This window comes from Pelobates fuscus, chromosome 5, assembly GCF_036172605.1.
Source record: "Pelobates fuscus isolate aPelFus1 chromosome 5, aPelFus1.pri, whole genome shotgun sequence".
In the NCBI taxonomy this organism is placed as follows: Eukaryota; Metazoa; Chordata; class Amphibia; order Anura; family Pelobatidae; genus Pelobates; species Pelobates fuscus.
In genome coordinates this window covers 265,956,568-265,978,329 of record NC_086321.1, presented here as the reverse complement: position 1 = coordinate 265,978,329, position 21,762 = coordinate 265,956,568, and the positions used below count along the sequence as shown (strand labels likewise).

At 40.5% G+C, this 21,762-nt stretch overlaps 1 protein-coding gene across 1 annotated transcript in view; it reads right to left on the bottom strand.

The window, feature by feature from the left end:
- GRIN3A (glutamate ionotropic receptor NMDA type subunit 3A) overlaps nucleotides 1-21,762 on the bottom strand; it is a 380,703-nt gene that overhangs the window by 53,839 nt on the left and 305,102 nt on the right. Inside the window, exon 6 of the mRNA XM_063455270.1 lies at nucleotides 5,074-5,225. Coding sequence (XP_063311340.1) covers nucleotides 5,074-5,225 — 152 coding nt within the window. The remainder of the gene's footprint in view (nucleotides 1-5,073; nucleotides 5,226-21,762) is intronic.

Below are 21,762 nucleotides of genomic sequence, written 5' to 3'. Positions count from 1 at the left end.
TTGATGTGGGGAGGCCTGATGATTCCAATTTTAACCCTTCTACCTCTGGGGGTTTGAAGATTGGCACCCCTCTCACAACCGCAACTGTGGAAAATGAGTTGTCGCCAAGTAAAAAAGACTGTTATCTTCAAATAGAAGACAAAGACTCAGACTGGGTGCAACGTGACAAACCCGTGATGGATCAAGCCCAAGAGAAGAATCTAAATGAGACCAGGCTTGTTCTAAACCCACAGCCTGAAGAAGACTCTACAGTTCTTCGAGTTACATGCTCTGGTAGAACAATTTCTCTGCTGCAAGAGGAAACCCCAACTACCAAGCTTGTACCTGAACCAAGCGCCGAAGATTATTCTAATCAGCTGCTTAATCAAACGCCAAAGGAAAGGAGTGTAACCGAACAAGGAGGTACCTGTTCCCATGATGAAGGAAGCTCCTTCTATGACATTTCAGTTACCATGATGTCTATCACTCCACCTAAACTCCAGCAAGTATTAAATGAAGACTTGCCTTCAGTTGAAAGTCTATCTACGACAAATAAAGAACTACCTCAAGCTGAGTTCACAAGGGAAGAAGAGAGTGATTTTATTAACCAGGTATCTCTAGCCGCTACAGAAAAATGTCAATTTGAGAGAGAGTCGTCTCTGCTTCGGTTAGCCCCGTGCTCGGAGAAATTTGGGGAACCGTTCCTTGATGCATATCTGCGGTCTGTGGAGGAAGGCTCGCAGAATGTTCTTGATCCTGTACCTATTAATTTAGGGGATTCTCCTTGTTTGGTTCCAGTGGTACCTACCCAAGATTACGCAGAGACTGTTCTCCCTTCGACTGAAGTTGCATCGCAGTCTTTGTTCCGAGGATCCCACAAGCCAGAAACCAAGTCAGACCCAGGACTTCTGAGTGATGAACCTGTTACTAGCAATAGTCCCAGATCTAGTGGGTTAACACATTTGTCGGTCACTGGTATGGAGTGTTTCTTATCTTATGTGCCTTTACCTTCTGTTTCTGTGTCTGCCCTTCTATTGCTAAATGTTACTCTACAGTCCTTGCTTTTGTATGTTTCTATTCTGCCTCGTTGGTTTCTCCCATGGGATTGTCCACCTCTCATTCCTCCTAAGCCTCCTCCTTGTTTTCCTCTACTGGTTGGGTGGCCCTGATTTTCTTCTGTCACCCGTGGGGGATCTTTGGGTTTTGGAGCGCCGGGAGTCGCTCCTTAAGGGGGGGGTACTGTCACGACACTCCTTAGTCGACATGCCCTCGTGCAGTACTCGCACTCACCACTCTTTCTGTTTTGGCACTGTTCTCATTTCCTTTGGTTAGGCACTACACCTGGCCCTTGTTTAGCACCTATATATTCTGGTTTCTCCCCTCACTCCCTGTCAGATCATTATCCTCTATCCTTGACCCTGTACCTGCTGTTTCCTGGCTCCCGTGATTCTGGCTCCTGTGTCTTGTTTCCTGAGTATCCTGAGTATCTTGTATTTCCTGATCCGGTGTTCCGATGTCCTTATGGTCCTGTGTCCTGTGCCTCCTGTTCCAGTGTTCGCCTGCAGTGTTCCTGTCTAGACTCCTTCTCCAGTGATTCTGACCTTGCTGCATTATTTCTGTGTGACCTGCTTAGGACTTTGCCCCTTGATGTTCATTTTGTACTTGGTGGCTGCACTAACCTGACTAAGCCTTTACCTTTGCCTAGGACTATCGTGGACTCTGCCTGCTCTATTGTATATATTGGGTTATTGTATATATTTATATATTTGTGGCATTGTCATATTTTGTTTTGTATATATTATATATATCTATATCCTTTTGGTTTGCCTTAATACATTTTCTTTATTACTCCATTTATCGTGTCCTAGAATTATTTCTCTGCTAAGTTGGTTCCCACACTTAAAGGGACAGTGCTGTTGCAGGGCAGCACCCCTTCATGTCATGACAAGAACAGATAGAACGTGACAGATTGTAAGTGCTCTAGGAGTTCTGGAATGAGGGGCAGTGGATGGTTATTTCTGACTGTGATATGATCGGGTTCTCTTTAATCTACACAATGGTGCTAATTTAATTATTTTCCCAATAAAATATATCCCAGCTCTTGCACGAGAAGTTAAAGGTCTGATTCACCCCTTTTATAAGCTTTCCTGTATATATTTCTTAAGGATCTGTAACTTATTTTCAGGAAGGGGTAGATTTTACCACAAGGCATGTGTGCTCCTGGTACAAGATTGAATGGACATTCGTATTTTCTTCTGGGAGGCATTTTTCATATCGAATGAAGTAAGCTCCTTGAGTAGTGCATAGGGACAAGAAAAAGCATAGGATTCCAGTGAAGGAGGTAGTCCAGTCCCAAGATGAGTGGAAAAAGGAGTGAAGGCACCAGATCAAGAGTATGCTTTCCAATGGAATCTATAATGGGTATACTCTATGAAAAAACTGTGTTGTAAACTGGAAAGATGGGCAGGAGAGTGACTTTGATAAGGGCCGAATGGTGATGGCTAGACAACTGGGTCAAAGCATCTCCAAAATAGTAAGTCTTACCAGGTGTTTCCAGTATGCAGTGTTTAGTATCTACCAAAAGTGATGCAAGGAAGGACAACAAGTGAACTGGCATCAGGGTAATGGGCACCCAAAGATCATTGACGCACATGGGGAGTGAAGGTTATCCTGTCTGGTGCAAACACAAGAGCTAATTTAGCTCAAATTGCAAAAAACTTAATGCTATCCATAGTAGAAAAGTGTCAGTACACACAGTGCATCACAGTTTGCTGCATATGGGGCTGCATAGCCGCAGACTGGTCATAGTGAACATGGTGACTGTGTTCACCACCAAAAGTGTCTTCAGTGGGACGTGAGCATCAGAACTGGACCACAAAGCAGGCCAGCAGAAGCAGATTCTGATGTGGGTCTTTGCATTTATTTTGATGTTACTTTGACACATGCCATCTACCCTAGAGATTGTTGCAGACCATGTACACCCATTCATGGCAATGGTGTTACCTAATGGCATGGCCTCTTTTAGCAGGATAATACACCCTGTCAGATTGCAAAAATTGTGGTGGAATGACTTGAGGAACATGACAAAGAGTTCAAGATGTTGCCTTGACCCCTAAATTCCCCAGATCTAAATCTGACTGAGCATCTGTGGTGTCGTGACAACAAATACGGTCCATGGAAGCCCCACCTTGCAGCTTTCAGGACGTAAAGGATCTGCTGCTTATGTCTTGGTGCCAGATACCACATAGCACCATCAGAGGTCTTCTTAAGTCCATGCTTTGAGTCATCACAGCTGTTATGACAGCACAAGGGGTCCTAGTCAATATTATGCAGGTGTGTTTTTTTTTTTATATTGTGGCTGATCAGTGTAGTTCACTCACTTACCAACATACATCTTTGCTCTCGCTGAAAAAGGATTTAGCCAAATGATTGTTGCTTCTTCTCCTTTATAGTTCTTCAGGGGGGTAGTTGTCCTTGGACCAGATAAGCCTGTATGGGCATTCCTCCTGTGGTATAGAAGGAAGAGCAAATACCTTTCCTTCACTGGTACTTGTGGGTAAGGTGATATGATGGCTTGTTCCTTACGTCTTTCCCATAGACACTGATCAAGTTGTAATGCCTCTAGTGTCTTAGGAATCCCAAAGTGGGCAAACTATGAGAGATTCAGTCAACCAAAAATGGAATTGGTTGGTAAGTCCAATTCATCCCAATGGGTATCTGCAGAATACCATTTGAACTGTGATGTAGTCTTACAAAGATCTACAGCCTAGTTGCAGGGCTCTCTGGGCTGTGTCTTTTCTTTTGAGATTATCATACATAGAGGATATAGCAGCAAAGAAATTGTTCCAAGTTTGAATTAATAGGTCACTAGAACATAACAAGTTGTGTACCTATTCTTGTGGGGGTCTGACAGGTTGTAGATTACAGTATGAATATGGATTGCTCCCACATCGTAGTCGCATGGTTTTAAGTCAAATGCTAACTCGCCAGACATTATGAAGGTTTTGGTTCCCACTGAACTGCTTGGGTAGTAGAATCTGTGGTTCTGGGGTTGAGAAGTGCACCAGATGAGTGGAAGGGGGTGGTTGTGTTGGGTTATTAATGGGTGTAGTGGCTGCAGCTCATGTAGTACCACTTGAGTAAGGTTGGTTAGTTGCCCAGATAAGGGCATTAAGTATTTCTGACAATTCTGTGAATTTCATTAAAGGCTCAGCTGTTCTGTCTAGGTTTTCCATAAATGAATTCAGAATTCAGCAATTACTTGTATTGTGTAGTACAGATGAGCCATGTCACTCTGCACTGACTCTATTACATTTGGCAAATACTGGTAGTTATGTAGAACTGAAAATCTAATTGTAAAATGTAGGTATAAATTACAGATTTGGACAAGAAATGGACTTTACTCCAGAGTTTCTGAGACTGTGGATGAGTGGTACTGGCACTTAAACAGGCCTGGTACTCCGATACGTGGACATGGACATACCCTGTCAGGGAGTTGATTGATTTTTTTATGTGAGATGGACTATCCACCAGAAGCTGAGCCCTTGCTTTAACAGCAGCTGCCACTTTCATCTATATGCCTAGCTCAGTGTTTATGTTGGCAGCAGTACGAGCATGTCTCTAACAAGCATGATTCTCATACTATTGATCTTTCTATTCTAGAACTAATCTAAACTGAGAATGTGTAATTTAAGCCTGTTTTATTATACTATTATCTTTTAACTAGTATTTCTCCTGTCTAGCTAGTCTACTAGGCATACCAGGTTAACTCCAATTCAGCGTTTACAGAGAGAACAGCTTGACTCAGTTAATTTTAAAAAACGGTGCAATACTATCAAATGCCACACAACTGTTACATTTTGTACTCATTTGTGCTTGTTCATGCTATTGTGGCTTGTAGGCCTGCTTTTTATCTTTATGCACTGCAAAAATAAAGCTTTAAAAAAAAAATATACTGGTTTGGAAAAATTCCTGGAGTCAGCATTAGTCTCAGCTTGGCTATTAAACCTGAAATTCACACGTCAATTTTTAATTCAGGGCAGTTCATTTTTTTGTGTGTCCCTAAAATATTAATTTACAAATATTGCTGCTTACTTCTGTGACGGCAAAACTTCTTTTTCCGCAAGGTACTACTTTATACCACTTGTCGTGTAGCATGTCCATAAATCCACTTGACTTATACTGACTGACCAATTCGGAAATGTTTGATGTCAGTGGAGAGTTCGGAGGAAGACCAATCCCATAGCCTAAATAAACAGAAATTATGATTAAGTCAACATGGTTTCATTTAGGTTGTGAAGTTATAGATACATATGAGAAAATTTCTAAAATATTCACTGACACGTACAATAACACAACAATAAAATGTTTTGTGCAGAGTTGACCTACTCTTTAATCAACAGCGTTGATTTACTAGCTTGTGCCAAAAGTAAATCATGACTGCTGAGCCCGTGATAAATTACTAAACCCCATCAAATGTCCTAACTCCATCAATAACACAAACTCAGTTTGATAGCTGTAGACATTAGCCACAACTTTCTTGGTTTCATTTGACCAAAAGGTTATTCCTTCATCTAAACTAATATAGGACCAGGGGATGTCCAGGTCCATAGACCCAAGTTGTACCTGACCTCAGTGGCTAGAGATGCCGAAGCTCCTAGGGACACTTACAACACACCTTTCTCATCTGCTGCTGCCTCATGAAAAAATAATATTTCAAAATACAACTCTCCTCTAATAAGTATTAGTGATAGGAGGAGTGGTATAGTAATTATTTAAAACAATGTGATACTTTAATATTGTTAATATCTATGCCTTGATTGAAGTTGTTTGGAAAACAAATTTATCAAAAATACATAATTACTCAATACAACAAAGCACAACAATAAATCTTTAATCAGAGACACCATGTTTGTTCCTGTCAGTTTGAAGAGTATCAATTGCACTGTGACTGGTTGACTTGCAAATAAAGTCAACTCCCAGAAAAGTCAGAGTAGTTTAGTGATGTTTTACTCTAACTGGTATTTCTTTCCTTCCATCTCATGTAGATCGGGTTGAGGAAGAAGACAGCTAAGTTGGCGGACCCTCACATCATATTTTTAAATTTCCATCATGCTGGCATTCGTATAGCAAAACAATTTGTATTTATCCTTGTGGATTCTAAAGTTTTCTGTGCTGCTTTAGAAGTATACCTCATGCAAGTGTGAGTAAATATTTGTCTCAGTATCTCCATACAATTTGAGTAATAAAGATCATCATTTGTCCCACAGCAGAGATTGTACAGCCCATGTGTCCTATCCAAAACTTTGAGTAGTGCTCCATTTTATAACTATGTACATTTCTTACATGCATATGCACAATTCTCTTTTCTCCCATATATTTATAATCATTGGAGTGATTTTCAGATCTACTGGTTTGTCTGCCATATATAATACTATATTGTACTTATGAGTGCAGACACCTGTTTTTTTTTATTATTTTTGTACTCTGACTACGTTTGAGGAATCCCACTATAAAGGTTTACGATGTTTACTGAAGATCAATTCCTTCATTTAATTTTTGGGAAAATTGTAATTAAGTAAGCAGACTAAATCATTACTATAATAAGAGAGTCCAGCACTGTGTAGCTGCTGCTTTATTTTGAAGGCTGGGGATTATTTGGCACTTGACTACTGCTTTTTCTATAATTGTGCAACTATTTGATTAATAGATCACTACTAATATTATGTACAAACAAAAAGTAAATATTTGATAAAAGGGAAAATGCATATTTGGTAAAATATATATATTTGTGAGAAACATAAAAACATAGAATGTGACGGCAGATAAGAACCATTCGGCCGATCTAGTCTACCCAATTTTCTAAATAATTTAATTAGTCCCTAGTCTTGTCTTATAGCTAGGATAACCTTCTGCCTATCCCATGCATGCTTAAACTCCTTCACTGTGTTAACCTCTACCACTTCAGCTGGAAGGCTGTTCCATGCATCCCCTACCCTCTCAGTAAAGTAATACTTCCTGATATTATTTTTAAACCTATGAACCTAAACCTAAAAATTATGTTTAAATCTTTCTATCATATCCCCCTGTCTTGTCTTTCCTCCAACCATTCCTTGTAAGTTTTATCCTGCAATCCATTAACCAGTTTAGTAGCTGTTCTCTGAAGTATCACTATCCTTCTTGAAATACGGTCTCCAGTACTGTATACAATACTCCAAGTGAGGTCTCACCTGTGTTCTGTACAATGGCTTTCTACTGCTAATATCTCTCCAAGCATTCTGATTGCATTTCCTTCTGCTCCATTACATTGTCTGCCTAACTTTAAGTAATCTGATATAATTACCCCTAAATCCCTTTACTCAGATGTTGAAGTTAGGACTCTATCAAATATTCTATACTCTGCCCTTGGGTTTTTACATCCAAGATGCATTAACTTGCACTTATACACATTCAATGTCAGCTGTCACAACTCTGACTATTTTTCTAGTTTACCTAAATCATTTGCCATTCATATTATTCCTCCTGGAACATCAACCCTGTTACATATCTTAAAATCATCAGCAAAAAGCAAAAATCATCAGCAAAAATCATCTTACCATCAAGAAAAAAAGATAGGGTCGCACTCAGCCACAATAAAACAACCCAGGGTGCTACTGAGCATGGGTCAGCAAAAAAAACACACATGAAATATACATAAAAAGAAAAAATCTCAGGCACTCACTGTGATTAAAGACCTTGACAGGTCGAAACGTTGCAAATAAATCTGTCTGGATACAATCACAGTGAGTGAGATTTTTTCTTTTTATACCTTACCATCAAGACCTTATGTAATATCACTAATAAACATATTAAGGAGAATGGGTCCAAGTACAGATCCCTGAGGTACCCCACTGGTGACAAGACCATGCTTTGAATATACTCCATTGACGACAACCCTCTGTTGCCTGTCACACAGCCACTGCCATTCCCATTCAACAATATTGAAATCAAAAGACTGCAGTTTATTGATAAGCCTTCTACGTGCAACAGTGTCAAAAGCCTCACTGACATCTAGGTAAGCAATGTCTACTGCACCACCCTGATCTATAATTTTAGTTACCCAATCAAAAAAATCTATAAGATTAGTTTGGCATGATCTCCCTGAAGTAAACCCATGTTGTCTCTGATCTTGAAATCCATGTGATTTTAGTTACTTTCCCCACTACTGAAGTAAGGATTTCTGGCCTATAGTTGCCCGACTCCTCCCTACTGTCTTTCTTGTGAATGGGCACAATATTCGCTAACTTATAATCTTTGGGAAATACTCCTGTTAACAATGATTGGCTAAATAAATCTTTTCATGGTTTTGCTAGTACACCACTAAGCTCTATTGATAACTTTGGGTGTATTCCATCAGGCCCCATTGACTTATTTGTCTTTACTTTTGACATTTAATATAGAAGCTCTTCCTTTGTAAACTCACATGTAACACATGACTATTTTGTCCTTTTTCCTAACTGAGGTCCCTTTCCTTTATTTTCATCTGTAAATACTGAAAAAAAATATTCATTGAGGCAGTCAGCTAGACCTTTATCCTGAAACATGGTTCATACTCCAGGGTTAAGAGCTAGTTCTCTCCCGGAAGAGAGCTCGGTCATCTGAATGTTTCACCCCTCCTGGGGAGGCTCAGGGCTCTCCTGGTCTCAGGAGTGCAGGCTTGGCCTCTTGGATCCGTCAGTCTGCGACTACGAGGCTTGCTTCACCTCCCCCGGGGGCTCCTGTAACTACCCAGCTGTGGCGCCGTCTGCTGCAGCCCATGCTCATTTCCAGTCTTCCTCTTCAGCCCCTCGCAGCATGAGCCGCAGTCCCACCTCCCGGCGAGTGGAGTGGTGGACAGGCCTCAAGGCGTAGGGTATTTCCCGGGGGGAAGAGGTTTCCCCTTCTGATGCGCGGGGGGCAGGCTCGGAATAGTATTAGATGGCTGTCTCCTTCCCCTTCCTGTAGTAGTTCTACAAAACACCCTTCCTTGGGTGTTTTGCCAGGGCCTACTGGGCATCCCTTGCCTTCCCCGTCCCCCTGGGGTTTGCCTCCCATTCTGGGTCTGGGGGGGAGGAATATGAATTTACCTGTTCTTTCTTCCCATGTGGCTCAAGACCGGGCTATGTTTCAGGCATCGTTGGGTTCTACTCCGGTTTCCATTCCGCTGGAGCTTCCATTCTGCATCTCCGGCCCAGCCTCCTGTTGGCATGGCTCCGCTGCTCCTGTCGACTCCTGCGCCATCCAGTGAGTCTGGTTCTGTAATAGAGGACGGACGGGGGTGGCTCTGGATGGAAGCTTCAGCCTGATTGGGGTTCTCTGGTGGGTTTTCTACTGGGTTTCTTGGATCAGTGGGAGCGTAGCTCAGTAGGGTCTCTGGGCCACTCTTCGTTGGATGAGCAGGTTCTGGCAGAGTGGGACACTTCTCCTGTTACTTCTTCTGGGGGGACTGGGGTGTCTGTCCCGGGGGGGGACATCAATAGCCCCTGCCCCTGTAGTCCCCACATCTCCCTCCTCCATATCGGGATCGGTGGCGGGGTTGCCTGCCACTCAGCCAAGTGTGAAGGTTGCGCCAGCTGCCTACGGTGCGGCCTATATGTGTTGGTCAGGCCCTCTTGGGTTACATTTGCGCCTGGAGGTCCGGGAGAAGATCTGGAAGGGGGAGTTTCTGGAGATAATTTTCCTGCTCCTGTTGGAAGACTTGCCCCCTCCTGATAGCGCTGTACAATGGATGAGCAGTTTCGACAGAGGTTGGCGGTTCGCCCATTCATTGGATGGATATTGGCTTGTGATTGGCGATTATGACTCCCCCAGCCTCGCATCAAGGGGGTATGTCATACTTTCTTGGGGGGGTAAGCGCGGCAGGACATTCCTCCCCGTCGGCCTTGCCCAGGTGCGTGGGTTGTTGCTGGCAGTTCAACGAAAGCCATTGCAAGTGTGGGGCCGGTTACAAGTTTAAGCGCGAATGCTCCACTCTGCAGCCCGCTGCTTCAAGCGGGGCAAGGCTGGTGAGTGGGGGTTACCATGGTCTGGAAGGGTGAGGACCCCAGTGGACATTGGTGGACACTAAGCTGTTATAGGAACCTCAATGCAGCGGAGTTTTGGAATCCCTATCGGGCTAGAGATTCCCCTGGGGGTCTGTCAGAACCTCAAGTTGGTTCGTGACCACCTTGACGTGGTGGAAGACAAGCTCAACAAGAAGCTGTCATTGGGACATATGGCGAGCCCGTTCTCAGCTCTGCCGATTCCTTACCTTTTAACGGGACAGTTGGACTTGTGCCTGTCCAACATCCTGTTTCTATTTTGAATGTTTCAGCACATTCCTCTAGTGGGTGGTGCGGGAGGAAGCAGGCTTGTGATTTGCTTCTACACTACTTGGATGATTTCCTCTGTGTTGTTTCCGCAGGTTCACACATGGGTTCCCACCTTCTTCGGACCCCTCGCGTTTTTTCAGGATTCCTCTGGCCCCTCATAAGACCACTTGTTTGAGTTTCTTGGGGATAGAGATGAGTGTCATCTGCCGGAGGATAAGGTTTCGGATTTGTGTAGCCTAGTTTCGGCCGCTGGTTTGCTCAAGAAGATTCAATTGCGCCAGCTGCAGTCGCTCTTGGGCAAGCTGCAATTCGCATGCCAATTCGCATGCCAGATTATTCCCATGGGAAAGGTGTTTACTCGTCACTTGGCAGCGGTGACATGTGGGGTGGAGGGCCCTAATCATTATGTGCGAATCACTTGCCCCCTACGCGAGGACCTGTCAGTTTGGTCCGTCTTCTTGGAAGGTTTTAATGGGTGTTCCTATTGGCAGGCTCCTGAGGTGTCCATGCCAAGCTCCATCTCCTTACTGATATGGCCGGGACTGCGGGTTTTGGGGCCATCTTTGGGGCCCACTGGTGTGCGTGCTCCTGGCTAGAGTCTTGGCATGCTGCAGGGTTCACAAGGAATATGGTCTTCTTGGAACTTTTCCTTATAGTGGTTGCGGTGGAGCTCTGGCGGGAGGTGGTATTCCACTGTGCTATAATGGGGGTGGTGTTCGCCAACAATTTGTTGTTATCTTCCCGTCCCATGATTCGGCGCCTGTTTCAGGTGGTTTTCCCTGTTGCCTTTTTCCAGACCATGTGGGCGGGGGAGCTCGTTAGCCCATCCAAGGCGGTCCCTGGGGGATTGTTGTATGGGGATGTTTTTAGTGAGGTTGAGGTGGTGCGTTTTTTACTGCGTAAATCCAAGATGGATGTTCTTGGCCAGGGCACTTGGATCACAATACTACACATCCCGGGTTCGATGGTTTGTCCAATGGCCTGTTTTTATGCTTTCTACGAGGTTCCCCCAGCGGGCGCGGGTCCCTTGTTGGTTCACAGGCACGCCAACTTCTTATCTCGATTCCAATTTTATCAGGATTTTCCGCATGGCATTGGAGGCCTTGGGGTTAGCTAGTGCAGAGTTTGAGGGGCACTCCTTTTGTATAGGAGCTGCCACTGAGGCCTCACACCTGGGGTTGTCTGAGGAAGTTATCCAATGGATTAGGAGGTGGGAATTTAGAAGGCTCTGTTCTTATGTTCATCTAGCAGGACTGATTCCATTTCCCTTTTGTCTCCATAACTGCCGGAAGGCGAGTGTGGGTCATCGGCCATTCCTACATTTATTGGGCACGACAGCGGGCTGAAGTTCGTCCCGGGGGACTACAACTTGGTCAGTCACCGGCGGTGGCAGAGGTCTGTTGGTTCGGTTCCCGGGGCATGCGGTGGGAGCACCTGTTGCCTGAAATGGTCCGGTTGGCTCACTTACTCGGCATTCCTGATATGCTCCTAATTCATTTGGGGGGAAACGATCTTGGCACTATTCTGGTGTGGGATCTGGGTGAAACGATCCAGAATGATTTGGCTGAGTTATGGCTCAAGTTCCCGAGACTTTGTATCGTCTGGTCCAAGGTGCTATCCCGGAATTCTGGGATGGGGGCAAAAGACCCCAAGGCACTTGAGCGGAGCAAGATTAAGCTGAACATGCGAGTATCTAACTTTGTGAACTGAATGGGGGGCTCACGGTGCGTAACCGCATCTACAAGCAAAATACAGTTATGGATTTTAGGGGTGATGGGGTCCACCTTACAGAGGTGGGACTTGACTTGTTTAATTTGGTGTTACAGGATGCGCTGGATGAGGCCATGGCTTTGGTGTTTGGGCGGCCCCGCTGATGTAGCGATATATGGCCCTTGTCAACAGGGGGTTGAACCAGCGGTCTGTGGAAAGTGGATGGGTAGGGCTGTACCTCCCCTAACCTCAGGTACAGTTATGGATAACAGACATGCCCACTGAGCCAATAATCAGCTAATAGTTAGCATTATGAGAATGGAAGGCCCAGGAAAGGCCTTGTGCTGGTTGGGATGAGGGAATCTGCTCAAGTGAATGTTTTTGGTTGGCAAGGTGGTACTCAGTGAAGGATATATTTACTGAGTAAATTATATATATTATATGTTATAAAGTTGAAGTTTAAAGATTTATACATATTTATATATTTAATAAAGCTGTGGCCTATTTTCTCCAAGTATGTCTTTGGTTTGTTTGGTATTTCGGGCAAGTAAGTGGTTGGGGTTTAGCGGTTGGGTACGGGTTATGCCCATACACAATACCCTCTATCTACGCACATGAATCTTACCTGTAACAGTAAAAAGAAAAATCTTAGCAATATCTTAGACAGTTGATAAATCAGTAAAACTCTCCAGAAAATCTCCAAGCCCACACTTTGAAGAAGCACTTATACGCAGCAACCAAGCTAGTGAGGTGTGAAAGAAAAAATAAATCCAGAAACCTGTACCATTTCATCCTTCCACTGGGTGCCTCCATTTTAAGTCTCTGTCAAACAATGTTTCTATGTTTTCTTTTAATTTGCAATGCTTACCATGTCTTTACCTTGTCTGAACTGAGTTATGATGTGTACATTTAAAAGAAATCGAGAATTTATTAAAAAAGGTTGACACAAGTTATGTGATTTTCAATGTTTTTTTCAATGTTCAATGTTTTTCAATGGTGCAAATTCCATACAAGTGACATCTCCACTTTAATTTCTAGTTTTATTTGTTTTATACTTTTTTTTTTTTTTTTACTATGTTTTCTATATCCCTACAATCCATATAAAACAGCAGATAATCTAATACAGAGAAAAAGGTGCAGAAAATGCAGAGCTGAGTACAGTTCTTTTGTGTCTAACTCCAGGGAGGCTGTATTTCTTAGTATTAAACACGTGTGGTTAAATAACCACTCTGTTACACCATTGTCCTAATATATGATGGCATATTACCACAATTCTTTATTAATACAATTTTATATTAGTTTACCCTTTCTTGTACAAATTAATTGTTTGCCACTACAACCATTTATTTGTAACAGGCCATGATGTAGAGAACAGGGCTGCACATTTAACAGTGATCTATGAAAATGTATGTTAGCTACAAATGTTTTAAGCACCATCTATAGATCATTTTGTATGCACTATAAACCTGCACTGCTTAGGTGACAGACTCAAATTATACAGGCTTATAAAACAAAATTTTAACATTTCAGCTAAAGAGGAACTGTCACTTTGGAGTTTCCTCACATCTTAATACCAATTACAGCCTTCATTTAATATTGTTGGGTATACTTTTCAAATGATTCAATAATTTTGGATAAACTTTTCAAATTTTTAATATTCTTAAACTTGTAAAATATTTGTAAAATATTTAATATTATGAAACATATTTTGATACTGTTACATTTTGATTTTTTGGAGATATAGATACAACTAGATCCAGAAATATTTAAACACTGATACGATTTTCATAGTTTTGGCTCTGTACGCCACTACAATGGATTTAAAAAAAAAAAACAACCAAAATATACTTAAAGGAAAACTCCAGTGCCAGGAATCCATTTTCCTGGCACTGCGGGTTCCCTCTCCCTCCCAGCACATTAGAGCTCCCCATAGGAAAGCATTGAAAAAGATTTTCAATGCTTTCCTATGGGGAATTGAGCGACGCTGGAGGTCCTCACACAGCGTGAGGACGTCCAAAGACGCTCTAGCAAAGAAAATCTTTGCTATAAATCAGGAAGTTCCCTAGAACTACTAGACAGCCACTAGAGGTGGAGTTAACCATGCAAGGTAATTATTGCAGTTTATAAAAAAAAAACTGCAATAATTACACTTGCAGGGTTAAGAAGTGGTCTGGGGCAGAAGTGGTCTGGGTGCCTGGAGTGTCCCGTTAAAGTGCAGACTTTCAGCTTTAATTCAAGGGGTTGAATAAAAATATTGTATGAAATGTCTCAAATGTAACTGAACAATCCTTCGCAGGCAATGACTGTTTGAAGTCTGAAACTTATGGACATCACCAAACGCTGGGTTTTCCACCTTCATGATGTTTTGCCAGGCCTTTACTGCAGCTGTTTTGAGTTGTTGTTTGTTGTTGTTGTTTGTTTGTGGGTCTTTCTGCCTTGAGTTGCGCCTGTAGCAAATGAAATGCATGCTCGATCAGTTTGAGATCAAGTGATTGACTTGGTCTTTGCAGAATATTCCACTTCTTTTCCACACTCCTTTTACACAATGTTAACAAACTACTGGGTTGCTTTTTCAGTATGCTTTGTGTCATTATCTATCTATTATCCATCTATAAAGTGAAGCGCAATCCAATTAACTTCACTGAACTTGGCTGAATCAGAACAGACAATGTATCCCTATACACTTCAAAATTCATCCAGCTGCTGCTTTCTTCTGTAACATCATTAATAAACACTAGTGACACCGTGTCATTGGAAGCCATGCATGCCAACGCCATCTCACTGCCTCCATTATGTTTTACAGTTGATGTGTAATGTTTTGGATCATTAGCCTTTCCATGCCTTCTCCATAATTTTTCTTCCCATCATTCTGGTACAGATTGGTCTTAGTTTCATTTGGTCCAAAGAATGTTGTTCCAGACCTGAGATGGCTTTTTTTTAAGCAAAGTCTAATTTGGCCTTTATATTCTTGAAGCTTATGAATGGTTTGCACCTTGTGAACCCTGTTCTTCACTTAACTGGATTTTGTGAAGGGTTTTTTTTGTTTTTTTTTTACCATGGAAAGGATCCTGCAATCAACCACCACTGCTGTTTTAATGTTCAGGTTTTTTTGTGTTGGAGAGCTTACCAGTGCATTTTCATTCTTCCTAATGTATCTGCTTTTTTTGCAGCCTAAGGAGGGCCTATTTCACTTACATTGAGAGCTCATTTGACTGCATGTTGTGGGTTCATAGCATAAGCTTTTTTTAAATGCAAATGCCGCACCTGGAACACACTCCAAACTTTGTATCTGCTTAATTAATGAAGAAATAACAAAGGAATAGTCCACACCTGTCCATGAAACAGCTTTTGAGCCAATTGTCCAATTAGTTGACCCCTTAAGAAAGAGAGGTTTACATATTAAAGAGCTGTAATTCCTAAACCCTTCCTCCAATTTGGATGGGAATACCCTCAAATTAAAGCTAAGAGGCTATACTTTAAGTCCAAATTCATTATATGACTGTAACTGGCATTTATGTTGGTAAACAGACAAAATGACAACTTCTGTCAATGTCCAAATATTTTCAGACCTAACTATATATTTGGTTGTCGCCAAATGTGTTGCTGTGCATTATGGCCAAAGATTGCCACTTTGGTCTCATCTGTCCAGTGGACATTGTTCCAGACGTCTTGTGGTTTGTTCAGTTGCAACATTGCAAAATTAAGCCATGCTGCCATGTTCTTTTTAGAGAGAATATGGTTTCTCCTGGCAACCCTACCAAACCATATTTGTTTAATCTTTTTCTAATTATACTGTCATGAACTTTAACATTTAACATATTAACTAAGGCCTGTAGAGTCTGAGATGTAAGTCTTTGTTTTTTTTTTTTTTATTTCTGTGAGCATTGCACAGTCTGACCTTGGGGTGATTTTGCTAGGGCATCCACTCCCCGGAAGATAGGCAACGGTCTTGAATGTTTTCCACTTTTGAATAATCTTTCTCACTGTAGAATGATGGGCGTGAAATTGTTTGGATGGGCAACAACAGTTGCTTCTCTAAGATTATTGCTGATGTCTTTCCTTGACATTGTCTTAACCACCTGTATACTCCAAAACACCTAACTTCTAAAAGTTCAGCTTTTATAGAGGTGGTCAGGCTTGCTGATGATCAATTAATCAAGAGCATTTTATTAGCAGCACCTGTCTGCTCCTTAGGCTCTCCATTCCTATGGAAGCAGTAAGGGTGTACTTAGTTTTTCACACATGCCTTCTCCCTTTTGGCTTTATTTTTGTTAAATAAATCATGACACAATGTAATATGTCATGCATTTTTTTCTATATATGTAAAAGGACACTATAGGCACCAAAGCCACTTCAGGTCATTGTAGTGGCCTGGGTGCACTGTCCCTGGTCCCTTAATGCTGAGCAGGTAATTATTGCAGTTTTAAAGAAATTTACCTGCTAGGGTTAACTCCACCTCCTGCTAGGGTTAACTCCATGGCTGTCTACCAGGCAGCCACTAGAGGGACTTCCGGGCTGTTGGGCGACATTGAATAATGCCATTGCGTGCATGCACATTAAGTGTTCCCTGATGGCTGATGTTGGCCCGAGGAGAGAAGGCGAAGCTGAGCCAGCGCCGAGGGAGAACAGCACTGGACCCAGGTAAGTTCCAAAAGGGGTTTTTACCCCTTGCGCACCATGGAGGGGGTTCCTTAATGAAGGGGAACGCTATAGTGCCAGGAAAAAAATCTTGTTTTTCTGGCACTATAGTTTCCCTTTAATTTTAAGACATTCTAAGTCAATGAGTGATTGTATATCAATGTAGGCTGATGAGAGTATTTATACACCACAGCCTGATAACCAGATGTGCGGCCTGGGCTGTGTGCAGCTATTTGCCAAGCCATCAACTGCTCATGTGCACAGCCGTAGCTTGCCTGAGATGAGAGATAGGTTTCCCCTTTGTGCATTATACTCATACAATGGATTTTGCACAGCAAATGAGAAAGTAAAAACATTTTGTAAATGACTGCAGTAAATTGCCACTTAGAATAGGGAAACAATATGACTGTGTCCTCTCTGCATTATAACCTTTGCAAAGCTGTAAAGTTCTTATAGTGCTCAGAGTGACTTTTGTGTAAACAATAAACATACTGGACATGTAAGATGTCTCATTCTTGCGAAGTGCGTCTGGCTTGTTTAAGGCATCTTAGTCACATTTTGGTTAATAAATAAAATATATATTTTAAGTAACCTAAATCATAGATACTAAGAAATACATTGAAAGGTAACTAGCATCATGCATTACTATTATCTGCTTATTTATTGAAATGTTTGCCTATTTATATTTATTGTATTAACCCTTTAAGACCGGAGGGCGTACAATTCCGTCCTTTTTTAAACATCTCTAAACGCCGCCGGGCGTAATTGTACGCCCTCCTTTTATTTTTACTTAACCGGTCGCCGGCGATCCCACGCTGGCGATCGCAGTTGGGGGGGACTCCCAGGGAGCCCCCCATGGCACGTCCGTCCTATTGGCGCCCCCCCGGCCATTTGAGAGTGAGGTCCTTGCGAGGACCTCACAATCACATGGCCGGGATAGCTGGCTCAGGCACTGCCAGCAGGGGGACTGCCTGTAATGACAGTTAGTCCCCCTGCTGGCTGAAATCAAATAAAATTAAAGTAAAATAAGTGTAAAAAAATAATAATATATACTTAGATTATATATATATATATATATATATATATATATATATACACATACACATACACTCTCTAGGTGTATTTTACTATTAATATATATATAATTGTATATATATATATATATATATATATATATATATCTATATATATATATTAGTATCAAATTACACGTAGACTGACACTGATTAAATATATATATCTAATTATTGTTATATATATTATATATAATATAAAAAATATGTAAATACGTTAAAAATAAAATTAAAAAAAATAATTAAAAATAAATAATTAAAAAATATATAGATGTGTGTTATTTCGTTCTAACTGTATTTTAAAATTAATATATATATATATATATATTGATATCAAAATACATAGAATGAAATAATATAAATATATCTATATACATAAATATATGTATATGTATATGTATAAATTTATGTTTATTTTATGTGATTTTAGTTGCTATGGACACTTTGGCCGCATAGCAACAAACTCCCAATGAAGCTGCATTCCGGCCAATCACGTGACGCGGTAATGACGCCGACGCCACGTGATGACGTCACGTACGCACACGTGACCGACGGCGGAACCCGCGCGTTTTTCGGACCGGACAGACAGGGAGTGGGAGTTTATTCCGGTAGTGGGTAAGTTAATTGCTTGTTCTTATTTCTGTATATATGTGTGTATCAGTCCTGCATGTATTAGTCCTGATGAAAGTCTGTAAATAGCAGACTGAAACGTCGATTTTTTTTATTTTGTAAACTATTAAAAGTTAAATCTTAAGTTGGAGTCCTGGGAGTGCTATCATTTTCAACTTTTCTACATTTTGCTTGACAAGCACCGGGCAAGTATTTCTACTATATGGAGTGCAAGATTATTTTCCATATTTATATACATAAATAGATACGTATATATCACTAAATATATACCTATATGTAAATAAAAATATTCTAAAAAAATTATATATATATATATATATATATATACATATATATACACATACGTATATATATATATATATATATATATATATATATATATATATTAATTCTACACATATATTTATGTAATATTTTTACATAATTAGGTATCTTAATTAATTACAATTAGCGGGACCTGCCTGACAACCCATGCCGAAAGTATAGGGAATTTAATTTGCTAGCACTATATTTAACCCTATAACTTTCCAAGACACCATAAAACCTGTACATGTGGGGTACTGTTCTACTCAGGAGACTTTGCTGAACACAAATATTAGTGTTTCAACGTGTATTACAACGATGATATCGCCAGTAAAAGTGAAGTTTTTTGCATTTTTCACACACAAACAGCACTTACACGGACAATATTATTGCTGCTATACTTTTTACTGTTTTGAAACACAAATATTTGTGTTCAGCGAAGTTTCCCGAGTACAACAGTACCCCTCATGTACAGGTTTTATGGTGTTTTCAAAAGTTACAGCATCAAATATAAGGCTTGTGTTTCATTTTGTTCACATTAAAATTCGCCAGATTGGTTACGTTGCCTTTGAGACCCTATGGTAGCCCAACAATGAAAATTACCCCTATGATGGCATACCATTTGCAATAGTAGACAACCCAAGGTATTGCAAACGGGGTATGTCCAGTCTTTTTTAGTAGCCACTTAGTCACAAACACTGGCCAAAATTGGCGTTTTTTGCATTTTTCACACACAAATACTAACGCTAACTTTGGCCAGTGTTTGTGACCAAATGGCTACTAAAAAAGACTGGACATACCCCATTTGCAATACCTTGGGTTGTCTACTATTGCAAATGGTATGCCATTATGGGTGTAAATCTTATTCCTGGGCTACTATACAGTCCCAAAGGAAACGAAACCAATCTGGCAAATTTCAATTACAAATGTAACATGCTATATTTGACCCTGTAACTTCCCAAAACACCAAAAAACCTGTACATAGGGGGTACTGTTTTACACGTGAGACTTTGCTGAATACAAATATGTGTATTTTATTGCAGTAAAAGCAAACAGTATTATGACATTAACAGTTAAAATGTCATGTAGAACTAAAAAAATAACAACATTTCTTATTTTCTACCATTATTTTCATATTAAATTATGTTTCATAGCTAAATATTTGATATTAAATAAAAGCCCTGTTTCCCCTGAATAAAATTATATATAATAAGGGTGGGTGCATTTAATATGAAAGATGTGAATTAAGGTTGGACAGACATATAGCGCAAATGCCAGGTTTTGTTTACGTTTTGTTTTGTTCACAACTTGTACATTTGGCTCAGTCCTTAAGGGGTTACATTTACATTTTTCTTACTGCGATGCAAATATGCATACTAACTGGGCAAGAAATGTTGAAGTTATGCTAATATTTAATATCTTCCTGTCACTGTGAGTCTCTTTGAAATCCATTAGATTAATGTGCCCACTGTATGAAGACATCGGATGGTCAATCTTACTGTTTTAGAAATATTGTTTTAATGGCATGTATAAAGACTAAGCAATGCAAGTCATAATGTAATTTAATGAGCTGACGGCTTGGACATGGACTATGAAATGTTTCAAATAAAACCTTTACTTTATATACACATTCCAATTTCCAATCACAGTGCCCAGAAATGCATTGCAGTGTATTAAATTGAAGCAGCATTAGTAACACCGTTTACTAAAGTAAACTAACATAATATTTAAAAGACAAGCTTTCAAGAATGTTCTTTCTTCCTCAGGTCTGTAGCAATACCTGAGGAAGAGAGGAAAGCTCTTGAAAACTCCTCTTTTAAAGGGACACTATAGTCACCAGAACAACTACAGCTTATTGAATTTGTTCTGGTGAGTAGAATCACTACCTTCATGCTTTTTGCTGTAAACACTGTCTTTTCAGAGATAATGCAATGTTTACATTACAGCCTAGTGATAACTTCACTGGCCACTCCTCAGATGGCTGTTAGAGATCCTTCCTGGGTCATGGCTCCTAAAATGCATCCAAACATTCAGTATCTCCTCCCTCTGCATGCAGACACTGAACTTTCCTTATAGAGATTCATTGATTCAATTCATCTCTATGAGGAGATGCTGATTGGCCAGGGCTGTGTTTGAATCATGCTGACTCTGCCCCTGATCTGCCTCTTTGTCAGCCTCAGGCAATCCTATGGGGAAGCATTGTGATTGGATCAGGATACCACTTCTGATGATGTCAGAAAACAGTGACAATGCAAGCATCTCCAGACTTGGGAAAAAAGTAAGATTTCAATATTTAGGGAGGCATGAGGGGACAAGGGTGGCTAGATGGTGGTTTTAACCCTATAGAGTCAGGAATACATGTTTGTGTTCCTAGCCCTATATTGCTCCTTTAAATATTTTGTTAGTCCAATAAAAATGTATCTTTGCATTCTGTAATACTCTGGTTATTTTGGCATCTTGTCTACTGGACTAATAAGGCGAATCCTATCTGTCTATCTCTCTCTGAATTAGTACTGCACTATGCATGTCATGTATGAAATCACTATGTAATATATTCTGAAATTTAGAAATGGTATTCCTATACTTATTTTACATATAAAACAATCACACTATGGTGGAGATTCTACTTATAAAAAAAAATCAGAAATATATCAATACTGGATAACTATGTAACTCACGGAGACAGTATTGTACTGTATATGATGCATACAAAGTCATGTTTGTACTGTAGATGTTACAGTTAAGAGATAGTTCATTTTTATAATTTGTCAATTGGGACAGCCTAAAAAATTTCACTCTTTGTGACCCTGTCTCATGATGAAGTATACCTTGTGCTGCAATTTATGTCTGGGACATAACAGGGAAAAAACTTGTATCAGAGACCAGTGCATAAGCATATATCATACATAAGTTTGTAATAATGGACTTTTTTGGTAAAATGCATATGGTAATGGAAGTAGCCCCTGCTTTTAGTTATATGTACTATTTCTATTGGTTCTAATGAATACTGAATAAACATAGAGAATTTTCAGCATACTGATTCATATTACACACAATATTTTGATTCAATAGGTAAACAGTGCAGGGCAACTTTGCTATGT